The sequence below is a fragment of the Canis lupus genome, chromosome 21, assembly GCF_048164855.1.
Source record: "Canis lupus baileyi chromosome 21, mCanLup2.hap1, whole genome shotgun sequence".
NCBI lineage: Eukaryota > Metazoa > Chordata > Mammalia > Carnivora > Canidae > Canis > Canis lupus.
Window position 1 is genome coordinate 45739164 of NC_132858.1, and position 12893 is coordinate 45752056.

The 12893-nt window shown below is 44.6% G+C and overlaps 1 protein-coding gene across 4 annotated transcripts in view; it reads left to right on the forward strand.

Annotated features, from left to right (window-relative positions):
- The first annotated feature begins 8617 nt into the window (after window positions 1–8617).
- The window catches only part of POU6F2 (POU class 6 homeobox 2), a 476258-nt gene continuing 471982 nt past the window's right edge, over window positions 8618–12893 (forward strand). Inside the window, exons 1-3 of one of the 4 annotated variants that reach the window (XM_072791626.1) lie at window positions 8733–8750; window positions 10100–10218; window positions 10325–11047. Coding sequence is in view for 3 of the 4 variants with exons in the window: in XM_072791624.1 (XP_072647725.1) it covers window positions 10114–10218 (105 nt within the window). In the remaining variant the exon portion in view is untranslated. Of the gene's footprint in view, window positions 8751–9910; window positions 10219–10324; window positions 11048–12893 lie in introns of those variants that run through there. The other 3 variants (XM_072791624.1, XM_072791628.1, XM_072791627.1) reach the window with 3 other exon arrangements.

A 12893-nucleotide genomic window follows, 5' to 3' on the forward strand; every position in this document is an offset into this window, starting at 1 on the left:
TGTCCCATGGTCTTCTTCTACTTTGCCCTTAGACATTCCTGGCTAAGCGGTTAATCAAATATTCCCCGGAAATGAAATTCCCTCCCTAAAAGGATAATGCTTTTAGGATTTGGAATAGTGTGGCCAGATCATTATGCAATTAGACACGTTAGGCTCTGTTTCATGAGTGTCACTTTTCTTTTTTTTTTTTTGGTCCAGTACTTCATTCAACTATAGCATATAATCAAATGGGATGTCTAAGAATCATAGACTGTATTTTTTATGTTCTACGTGGATTTGTCTCTTTGACTTGGGGATTTGGCAGATACAAAATGTTGTCACTGGAAACGGTGTTAAAAGTCCAACACCTTTGTTCAGGCACAATGTCCTAAAGGTGCTAGTGTCAGAGATGGCAGAGGAACCAGATGGTTTGGCTCTTTTGGGCTGTACTTTGGAGCATGTGGCGGTCACTTAGGGACACTCTTGAATTACTGATCATAAGTTTGAAACTGATCGCACATTCGATTCGGTATAAAACTTCTAAAGACTCTACTGATTTTTATGACACTCCCATCCAGGAGGTATTGCATATCTCAGTTTACCCATATATAAAAAGATTGTTTGGGGTGGGCTCATCTCTTTGCATTCAAAAAAGTCAAGATACTGCAATTTGTCCTCATTTGTAAAATCAAGATTAAAAAAAATCTGCCTCCTGGGGCCTATGCAAAGATGAGATGTAGACATATAGATATAGATGTATATATGTATGTATATGTGTATATGAAATGCTTAGGATATTAGGTGGCATGTAGTAAACAGTATGTCTGCAATTCTCAAACTTCTTGGCCTTAGGATCTCTTTACACAATTATAAAATTATTTAGCACCCCGAAATGCTTTTGTGTTGTGGGTTAAACTTATCAATACTTACTACATAGAAATTAAAACCAAGAAAATTTAATAATATTTATGAAGTCATTTAAAGTAATTACATAATAATAATTTTTTAAAATTTTTATTTATTTATGATAGTCACAGAGAGAGAGAGAGAGAGAGAGAGAGGCAGAGACACAGGCAGAGGGAGAAGCAGGCTCCATGCACCGGGAGCCCGATGTGGGATTCGATCCCGGGTCTCCAGGATCGCGCCCTGGGCCAAAGACAGGCGCTAAACTGCTGCGCCACCCAGGGATCCCCATAATAATAATTTTTAAATGAAAAATAACCATGTTTTCCCCAAAACAAAATAATTAATTAGAAAAATGACATTGTTTTACATTTTTTTGCAAATCTTGGTAGTGTCTGACTTACTAGAAGATACTTGGAACCAGACCTGCTTATGCATCCAATCTGCTTTGAAATCACATTGTTAGGAAGCTTTAGGAAAGTCTATTGTACTCTCCATAGAAACTGAGAGTGGAAAAAAGGAAAATCTCATTTTAACATTATTTTGAACAAGTTCTGACCTCAAGGACCCCCTAAAGGGGTCTCAGGGACCATTAGGAGTCCTCAAATTCAACTAAACCTTGAGAACCACACCTATATTTTCAGTTATTATTGTTAGGATTATTGATGATAATGATGAGGACAGGAAAAAACAAGGAGAGGAATTAATGTTCCAAAGTTGGAGCTTTGAGTTGGGACGTTCTCTTCATTAAGAGAACCTGGTTTGTTGCAGACACTCATTAAGAAATGCTTGTCTTTAAAAGACTGGAACACATTTAGGTGGAAGTGCTGTCAACCTATTGATATGAAGAGTAAAAAGACAGTGGTATTTAGCTTTTTCAGGCATGTAGAGCTATTGCCATGAAATAAAGAGGGAAAAGTCTCCCCAGTGTACAGTAAGGAGACAGAGGATGGGTTTGTACCACCGTGGAGAATTTTCATGAGAAGTTATGTGTTAGCATTTGGGCTGGAGCACCAGCACTGAGGCTAGTACAGTGAAACCCAGGAGCATTTCAAAGCCCTTTTCCATGGATGTGCAGACAGAAGAAATACATTCTGGAAGAACAAAATGTATCACCATCACCAAAGCACTTCATGAAAGGAGCAAATGGAAATGAAGGGAGAATTGGCTACTTAGGCTGGCTTTTTCTGTTTCCAGTCTCCTGGTAGAAAAGATGTCGAAGTCTGAGGTCTGATAATGCAGGAGTATGTTCACAGGCTGTCCTTGGCCCAAGTCAACAGGTTCTTGGACTCTCAGTCATTTGAAAGGTGAAATCCTCTCCCTGTCTCTCAGGGGGAAAACAGCGCTCCCAATTCTCGTGGTAGATGAAAACTACGGAACAGGTGCACACGGTCAGTAACACCGGCTGGGCATCACCAAGCCACTCCCCAACCTGTATCCTGGGTGTTGGCCTGTCGGAATTTCCCTCCTCCCACTCCTCTCTTTTAAAAATAATCATTCAGTGCTCCTGGGTGGTTCAGCGGTTGAGCGTCTGCCTTTGGCTCAGGTCATGATCCTGGGGTCCCGGGATTGAGTCCCGCATTGAGTTCCCTGCATGGAGCCTGCTTCTCCCTCTGCCTGTGTCTCTGCCTCTCTCTGTCTCTTCTGAGTGAATAAATAAAATCTTTAAAAAAAAATCATTCTGCTTTGGGTCCTTTTCCTGTGCTAATTTCCCTAGAAATGTGAAAGTAATGACAACAGGGGATCCCAGGGTACAGATTAGTTGTAGCTGCAGCTGCTCTGGGCCTGTGGAAGGAAAAGCCATCTAATGTTGCTTAAGGAAACTGATGGCATTTGAAAAGACCATTCCAGAGAAAATCTGCAAAACTTGAAAGTATAGATAAAAATGTGGCATTGAGGGGGGTGCAAAGGAAGAAAGCAAAGGATGATTCCAGAAACAGATGGCACCAAGTGAAATTCCAGAAAAAAGAACAGACCTTGAAGAAAGAGGGCAAGAGACGTGTCAAACAGTTGCAAACTGAAGACTAAGAGGTGAAGCCACCCAGAGGTCTTGACTCTATTCTGTGCCCCCTGTACTGTCTCCTGTCCACCTGCTACCTGGTTCCCGCATCAGCCTGGAAATCATGTGGCGGCGGCGTGGTGGGCACGCTCTAGAAAGTGCTCTGCCATGATTCATGTTTTAGGAAGAAGCCTGAAGTCATGAGGACACAGAAAAAGAATGGGTGGGGGTGGGAGACCTGGGGAAAAACATAAACAAACGAGCTGCAGGAAGGGTGAGCTTCATCTTCCAGTGACCAGCAGGCAGAAGAATGAAAAGCAAAGAGTAGTAGAGAAACAAGAAAATAAAACCAGAAGGAAAGAACAAACAATACACATGAGAAAGATAGATTTTAACAGAGAAAAAGAACAGGAGTACAGAATTGAAATAGCCCCACATGTTGTGATAGAGCAGAAAAATACTAAGTCTCATTGCTTTTGGCGACTTTCGTTGAACCTTTTGTTCTTTTGGTCCTTGAGTTCTAGCAGCACTCAGCTGCATGGTCTCTTCTTCTTCTTCTTTTTATTTTTTATTTTTTAAAAAAGATTTTATTTAAAAAAAATAAAATAAAATAAAAGATTTTATTTATTTATTCATAGACACAGAATGAGAAAGAGGCAGAGACACGGGCAGAGGGAGAAGCAGGCTCCATGCAGGGAGCCCGACCCACGTCCTAGGTCTCCAGGATCACACCCCAGGCTGCAGGCGGCACCAAACCGCTGCGCCACCAGGGCTGCCCCTTCTTCTTCTTTTTTTTTTTTTAATATTTTATTTTACTTTTTAAAAAATGTATTCGTGAGAGACACAGAGAGAGAGACAGAGACATAGGCAGAGGGAGAAGCAGGCTCCATGCAGGGAGCCCCTGGGATCAGGACCTGAACCAAAGACAGATGCTTAGCTGCTGAGCCACCCAGGCTGTGGAAGGAAAAGGCATCCTACGTGATCTCTTCTCACCATAAATGTTGGCAAGGGGTTCTTGAATAACAAAGATGATCAACACTTCTGCTTTCTCCTGGTCTGCTGTGTAGCATTGGCCTCTCAGTATCCTTTGAGGTTTTGTGATTTTTTTAAAAAGATTTTATTTATTTGAAAGAGAGGGAGGGAGGGAGGAAGAGAGAGAGAGAGGGAGAGAAAGAGAAAGAGAGAGAGAGAAAATGAACTGAAAATGAACTGAGCAGGGAGCCAGATGCTGGGCTGAATCCCAGAACCCTGGGATCATGACCTGAGCTGAAGACAGAAGCTTAACCGATTGAGCCACCCAGGCACCCCTGTAGTTTGATGATTAAGAAATTAAAGGCATCCTATCCTGAGAAGTTGGGGACTTGGTCTGATTTGTGGTGACCCATTGCTTCTTTTTTTTGGGGGGGGTTATAAAGTTTGTTTAATATCAAACATTTTTTTTCAAAATTAGTATTAGTGAAAGAATAAACAGTAGTAAAGTTCTTCCTTATGGACAAAAGCTCCCTGGAACATTAAAGACCCCAGCCATACCCACCTCCTACAGAACACTATGAAAAAGCAGAACCAAAAAAAAAAAGAAAGAAAGAAACAGAAAAAGCAGAACCAACCATTTGTTAATTCTTAGCATTTTCCCATCTTGGAGCATGCAAAAGCAAGAGTGCCTTCCTTGACACTACTAATCTATATCTATGTATATATCTATGTTTTTTAAAGTTTATTTTTTATTGTAACTCACATTTGAGTCGTTAAACAACTATCTATGAAGGAGAAAGGTGGGTAGACCACTGACGATACTTGTTTCTCCTTAGCCACAGGAACAAAGGCAGAGTTCAGACCGGGCCTCTGGGGGTGAGGCTCCTGACCCAAACCGACCCCCCCCCTGCACTGAGGTCCTAATCACAAAAATTACACTGTTTTGGTAACAGGTTCCTGGACAGTCTCCTGACCTACTTCCAGGGACTGCAGGGCTTCATCCAGGCTGCTCATCACTGTGGTGGAGAGGAAATCACCAGAATGAACAGTCTCTCTTTCAAAAGACTTCATGGTTTCCAGGTTGAGCATCGTTGTGCCTCCACAGCGTTTCCCTCAGGGCTTTGTGGCCAAAATGCGAATCAGCCTTTTGGCACGCTTCGGGTACCCCATGATGAAGATTTCAACCTCTCCCTCGGAGTTGGGCTCTCTCATCTGGAGCAGGACCTTGAAGTCCCCTTCGGACCCCGGGAGGAGGGCCCTGCTTGGTCTGAAAATCTTCTCCAGCAGGCGGGCATCCACGTGAAGCACGATGGCTTCAGAAAGTGCTTAACCCACACCAGTACCGTTGAGTGTGCATAAGGAGCCAATTCTTGGAGTGAGAATACTTCCTGCTGGCTCCTGAGCTGTGCGACCCGTGCAGGGTCTTCATCACGAAGGCGCCAATGCTCGTACCCTGGACGGAATCCCGACCTGTTGCTTCCTAAATTCAAGATCATCAACTGTTGAGAAAGGGCATGTATGTAGGTCTAAGCTGCGAGGCAAAGAGAGAGCCTCAAAGGGCTGGAAAGGGCACCATTTTATGGCAATTTGGTGATAGGAAGGGCAGATATTTCACTTAATGAATTTTCCTCTCTAAATTCTATTATGGAAGTAATAGAGTACAGGTTAGTAGAGATACTACTTCTTGCCCTTCTCCATTGGATTTTGATTGCTCTTATCTTAAAAGAGGCTGCCACTCACACTGATGGAGGAACAGGAGCTTTTGTGAGGCTCTTCCCTTTGCCCTAAATAGAAGATTCCTCTGTTTACATCACAGCCCAAATCCTACCACCCATCTTCTTCCATTCCCCAGCGGAATTCATCTTTCCTGCCCCTCTAGACTCCTCCCATATGGGAAAATAATGAACATTTCCCAGGTAACTTACAAAGTATAACTCAACAGCTCCTGGAAAATATATCTCTCCGAATTCTGACAGTAGCACTCAGGAGTTATAAGATGAGAAACTCGGGATGCAGAGAAGTTGCCAGTTTCCTGAGGCCACACCTAGTCAAACGTAAGGACGGGATCCAGTAGATCCTACCTTGAGCCTGTATATCCTGGTACCTAAAAATATAAGCATCTTTCACGAGAGAAAACAGAATAATCCTCTCAGATAACTCTTGTATATATTCGGTTTGTTTTTTGAAAGCAGTCTATGCCAAATTTAAGTCGTTTATCTGTGTTTGTGTTTCCTAATAGATTATGAACCTTTGAATGTCAGGATGTTGGTCTTATTCAAGTCTCTGTGTTACCCAGAAAACCAATCAGGAGCTTTTACTCACCATAAATATATAAGTTGTTAGTTGGATAATTCAAAACCATCTTTGTGTTTTTATCTTTACATCCGTCCTCCCATTGCCATTCTAGACCTAGAACACAGTCCCTCCAATTTATTTGGGCAGGGGCTTAGGGTCCCAACCAAATTTTCATGCTGAAGGAGGTGCCTTAATCTGTGCCATCCGGAGACTTTTCATTACAAGGACTGATTCTTAGGAGAAGGTCATTAATTTTACTTGGCTTCCTGGTAGGAAGATTTTAATCAACTGAAAACCCCCAAAACCAACAACATCTCATTTCCAAGCCATCTAATGCCAAGGGTCAAGAAGCTTGATTTTCCCTCAGATGAACCTTCTCTGCTACTCTCCGGTCATGGCCAAGTTGTTTTCTCTCTTAGACTCCTAGAATTTTTTTTCATCCAAAAAAGGGGGAAATTATCATTCTTACCCTGAGGATTGTAGTGAAAATAAGCCTCAAACCAAAATTCTGATCCCTCCTGCCCTTCCTCAGCCTGGCTTTCGTCCTGACCCCCTAGCCTGGTGAGTGGTATCACTAATGGGATGTTGGTGCAAATGAGAAGGACACCTCCCTCTCTTTCAAGTTCCACTGCCAGTCAGCCACCGGTCCTGTGCATCACACCTCCTGTCCTGAAACCATCCAGTTCCCAGCACCACCAGTCCCACCGCCCTATAACTAAATGGGCTCACCACATCCACTTTTATTACCCACCCTCCAACACACTACTGACTTTTCACTATATAGCCAGAGACATCTTTCAAAATCAAAGTGTGAGACTACATGCTTATTGTGAGACTTCACAGTTCTAGCTCTTAGATTGAGACCCTGTGCGCTCTTGTCTTTGCCCCCCGCCTTGCTGTCCGTGCTCGGAACAGGCACAAGGCTTCCTCTGAGCTCCTTTCATCAATGGTGGACCTCCCCCACCCCTTTTGCACATCTCTTGTGGAGAATGTTTATCTCTGAAACCTTTTTCCCCCTTTCTCCTACCATGTTCCCATTCTAGTTTATTTCAAGCAAAACTCAAAACTCAGTGAAGTTTTGCTAATTTCCTTTTGCTCAGATATACCCCCCTGCACCCAGGTCAATTCCTTTTCTTCTGTTACTCTTTTCCTTTCCTCTATAGCTTTAAGAATAGTTTAGCATTTTACATTTCTGTGATTATTCCACACGTATCTGGCCAAACGGCTCCTCTGTAGGGCCTCGAGGAACTACGTCAGCATTGCTGTACCTCCAGGGCTTCACACAGTACCTAGGCCTAGTACAGTATCCATAAGTATTTGTTGAATGAGTCTGTACTTTATATATGGTAGCCATTTTTTTTTTAAAAAGATCATATTTATTTATTCATGAGAAAGAGTGAAGCAGAGGCACAGGCAGAGGGAGACGCAGGCTCCCTTTGGGGATCCGGATGCGGGACTCAATCCCAGGACCCCGGGGTCACACCCTGAGCCAAAGGCAGATGCTCAACCCTTGCGTCCCTGTATTCTGGCCATTGTTCTGAATGTTGCCTGACTCCTGAGTTTCCTATGAAAAGCTCCCTCTTCAGATTCAGAGCAAGTTCAAAACACGACCCTGCTCCTCTTAAGCAGCTACCTTCTTGTGCGTCTCGTGTGAAAAATGGAAATAATCGCGCCCGCCTTGCCTAGCTGTTGGGCGGACTTGGCGGAGCTGGTGTAGCCTCGAGTGCCCGCCCCGGGGCCTGCCCTGGCCCGGCTCCAGGCTGTGGCCCAGCAGGACTGTGACGCCCGGAGGCCAGAGGCTCCAGGGAACCGGGAGGCCATGGTCCCCGCGCCGACCCGGGCGCCGGCCTCTGGGGGGCGGAGCTTCCCGGGGTCTTCGGCCTCCCCCCCTCCCCCCCGCAACCTGCCCCTCCACGCCCCTCCCGGGGAGGCGCCCGCGAAGCGCAGATCCCCAAGATCTCCGGGCGGGGGGTGGGGGGCGAGCTGCGGAGGCTGCCGGCAGGCTGCCGGGAGGCGGCGGCCCGGCCTGGACCCCGGCCCCAGCCCCAGCCGCAGGCCCGGCTTCCGCGGGGGGCGCAGGGGGGCCGCAGGGGCGCGGGGTCGCAGGGGTGCGGAGGGTGCAAGGGCTCGGGGGTAGCGGGGGGAGCAGGGGGCGCGGGGGGCTCCGGGGGCGCGGGGGGTGCAAGGGCTCGGGGGGCGCGGGGGGCTCCGGGGGCGCAGGGGCGCGGGGTGGGGAGCGCGCTGCAGGCCGCCCGGCGCGTCCCTCCTCCCAACTTTCCCGGTCCCGCCACTCCGTCCGTCCGTCTGTCCGTCTGTCCGTCTGTCCGCGGTGCGCCCGCGCGGGCAGCGGTCGCATCTTCTCCCCCCACACCTCCCGCTAGCGCGCAGGCCTCGGGCAAGTTGGCGCCCCCGCCCCCCCCCCCCGTGTCCGGGGCCCGGCCGCACCTGCCCCTCCTACCCCCCCACCCCGTGGCTGCAGAGCCCCCTCCGTCGGCCTGTGCCCCCAGGGGGACCGACGCCTGGGGTCGCCGCGCGAGCTGGGCATTTGAATCCCGGGAGGGGGACCTGCGCAGCCGTCGGCTCCCGGGAGGCTACGCAGCAGGTGCACGGGGTCCCTGTGTTGGGGACCCACTAGGGCGTGTGTGTGTGTGTGTGTGTGTGAGAATCTGTTTATACTGGCAACTTAACGAGAAGTCGAAGACTTCAGCCCTTTTCCGTTCTTTTCTCCTATAGCGGGCTCTAGAAATGGTGAAAAAAAAATTTTTTTTGGCCTTGGAGTTCCTTCTAATGAACCTCGGAGCGATGCGGTGATGCAGACCGCCGTCCCGCGCACCCTCTCTGCCTCCCAGGCTCACCCGTACTCTTGGACCTGGGAAAGCGCTCCCGGGGTAACACCCCAAGGCTCGCCCGCAGAATTTTCTTGACAAGCCCCAAAGCGCAGGCCAGCTGATGAGCTTCAGTTTAAAAAGTGGGCACAGCAAACGTCATTAACTGCGCAAAGCCACCAAAACTAAGAGTTAGCAGTTAATGGCTTTGGACGCCAGAGCCCTGTATCTGTCAGGCTGTGTAGGACATCAGGCTGTGATCTCAATCCTGAAAGGGTTAAAGAGCTCATCCTTCCATTCGCCTGGCCCTTCTAATAGCTGACCCATGACCCACCCAACCGTCTACCCTAAAGTGTGTGGGATCAAATAGCTTAAATTAGATGAAAAAAAAAAAAAGTTGAAATCTTCGTCACCACCTTACATCAGTTTAGATGAGCTGCAAGTAAATAATTTCCTAACCTTTTAGAAAATGGAAAGTTTAGTGACTACTATTTACACGCTCTGAATATTTTATACTGGAGTGGTCATCACAGTTTACACAAATGATTGTATATATCCATTTCCAATCAACAAATATCAGGGTATCTGTGTTGGGCGACGGTTAACATTTCAAGCTTTTCCGTAAAGGTGACTGTTATATAAAACTGCGAAAGATTACTGCATCCTGTCCAAGGGTCATTTAGAGAATCTGAAAATAAAATCATTAGGGTCAGCTCCGCAGAAGTACGGGGATGACTTATAATTGGAAAGAATTTGAGTGGTGGCGTAGAAATCAAAGCCTCAATGATCCCATGAAATAGTTAATTTTGTTTTGATTTTTTTTGTTTTGTTTTAAACACAGGTTTCTAGAGCATTAAAAAAAAAATCCTCAGAGGTTTGTTAAACCTTTAGCGGAAGATTACAGCCAATGTTTTGTCTTTGGTGAATAGCTGTTTGTCTCACTTTATTTACTTGGTATTGGATATTTGTCAATGTCATTTCATATCTACAGAAAATTCTTACGCTCTATGGAGGTAGTGAATGTGTGTGTGCGTGTCTGCCGGAGGTCACATGACGGTTTCATCCTATTTGGTGGAGCAGCTTGACTTTTTTTTCCCCTTGCTTTTGGTGATGGTTGTGAGTGCAGAAGTTGATTGACAGATGCATACCAGAAAGCCCCATTCTCCTTTTCAAAGACAACATATGATGGATTGCGATCTCTCAGCCCAGCAGGATACGGGGACCATGCAAGCTGTAATTGGTCAGGTATGGAGTCAGCCATTTCCCAGCTCCCCTTTTTTTCCACAAGGGTCTCACCATATGATTCACATAATTCATATTTACAGTACCATCTTTCTATCTGTATCTTCAGCGGCCTGCCAGCGGAGTGCTGCAAGTGCGAGAGGCAAAAGGCACCCAGTAAATGGAGCCAGGGAACCTCAGCCCTCAAACTTCCACGCGAGGCTTCACAGCAAAAATCGAAACCACCACCACCACCACCACAAAAATCCAAGGGCGAATCTCATTTCTAATTTGGTCTGGATGGGGTGGGTTTTGTTTTGTTTTGTTTTGGTGATTTGATGTTTCAGAGTTTATTTTCTGCCGAGATGGTGATCTCTGAAGGAAAGTGTGAGGGGGGAATAAAGTGCCATGTTTCCTAGGTGGTAGTTAAAATTGTTGTGTTCCGTATTTTTTATTTTGGCTATATTCTCTCTCTTTTTCCCTCTCCCTCTCCCTCCCTCTCCCTCTCCATATGGAAAATCGGAATCCAGCAATACACGTGCCTTCACTTCTAACCCAGATAATGTGTGATTGAGCCCTGGTAAATGTAGTAGTGGTCTTGGCTGCTGCAGAGAGGCAGGCAGCAAATTAAACATTGCCACATTCTGAAAGGTCCAGGTGGTCTGCTCGGCTTCCTAATGCAATCCAGCACCAGGGCTTTAATAAACAGCTCTATTTAGTTCCTCCTCCCTGGATCCAGGGAGGTGAACTGGTCTGGGGCTGCTGTGATGAAATGCCAGAAGAATATCTCTCTGAGGCCTCCCAAGCTGATTTTTAGAGCTTTGCTGTTCTGTCGTCTTTGTCTTCCAAATGGGTCAGTGAGTCTTGCTCTTTCTGTTTGGCGCTTTCTCTGTTAAATCGGGACTTTATGTTTGTGTTTAAATGTTTGCGTTGGGAGCTCAATCAGAAGAGGAAGGGATTGTTGTATTTTCATTTGCCTTCCGATAACCGAGGAGGTGAAAGGAATGATCCTGCCCTGCTGCAAGGGAAGGGTGATTTTTCTATGATGGGGGTGGGGTGTGGAAAATGAGAATATAGGTGGTTTCCGTCTTTCTTTGCTTCTCCTGGTAATGTAGTTTTGATCCAATTTTTTTCTAAGTTATCTAGGCTTACTTATGAACTGTTAAGTCATCAGTCAGAATGTGGTTACGAATATTGATAAACTCCTAAAAGTTTTTTTTTTTTTTCTTGCACACTTTCCAATCAAGACAAGCTGCCAGGGTGATGATGTGGAATTTGTTGGCTGTATGTTAATAGCGTGGTGGAAAATATACCATTTTATTCTGTTTTCAACCAAATTATAGCAAAGCACTTTCGGGTTCTGAAGGCACATGGTTTATTAATACCAGCATGCTTCATAATGTATTTTTAGATGGGAAATGTCAGATACATAATACCATGTTTCCACAGGCTCACACTATTCTAAAAGCAGTAGATATCTGCTTCGGTGGAACAATATTTTTTTTTAAACTTCCAAGTTGGCTTTTGTTATACAGGCAGATATAAAGTGAAGTCTCTGGGCATGCATTTGGCAGGAGAAAATAAGTAAAGACTGATTTTATAGATTATGAATACCCATTTCAGTGTAAGTGTTCACTGATGAGCAAGGAAGTATATCAAATTTAGCTAAAATAATCGTGGCATATAGTAAATAAATAACCTGTTAAAAAAGATGACCTTTTCATAGATAAATAAAACTTGAGCTCCTGATAACAGTTTTGTCCTGTTTAATAAAACTTTTCTTGGGTTGCAAACACATTCTCTCTTCCCTATGTCATAATATGGTAGTAATCCTATGCAAAATTACTGTATTTCAGTCCCAAATAAGAAATAGGATTTCCTTCCATGTATATTTCCTCAGTTGGGAAAAGAAACTTGGTTTAAAAAAAATGACAAGAGAGAGATTTCTAATTTGTCATTCAATATTGTTTATTGGAAATAATTGCAAAGGCATATACTTTTAAAAGGTTCAAATATGTACTTTAAAGAAGGGAATTGGTGTGCATTTTACAGATACTAGACTTAAACATCTAATTTGTCAGGAGTTAAAATTGGTGGTTATTATTACTTAGCTTGGTATTTTGTATGTACTCTAATTTTTAAAGACTCAATATGTCCCGGAATGATACATGTTAACGATTTGTTACAGATACTTTCTAAATAGTTGCACCAAAGTAGCCACATGTTTTCTGAAGATTCCATTTGTCATAAATTATTTGCTTTTGGAAAAACCCAGATACTTTTGGCAAGATAGCAAATTATCAAAGCAGTTGTTCTGAAGGTTGTACACATTTTCTGTATTAAAAATGTACAAACTAAAACGCTTACTCCTTCTGAAACTGAAACACTGGTCTGCAAAAAGGAAAGAGAAGTAGTAGCTTACTGCCCTATATGCATATCATAAAAGTCGGAAAACCTCAGTGGAGCCCCTATCTATAGATATAAAACAGAAGATGGCATGGGTATTTGAAATGATTTCTTTTAAACTGTTTTAGCACAGATAAAAATATTTACCCGAATGACTACTTCTAACAATGATGAGAATGTGAAAATAATTTTTACTGCTTTCAATCATAATCGAAAGTAAATGGTTGGGTTTTTTGGTGTGTGTGTGTGTGTGTGTGTGTGTGTGTGTGTTTGCAGCTGGTAATTTCAGTATC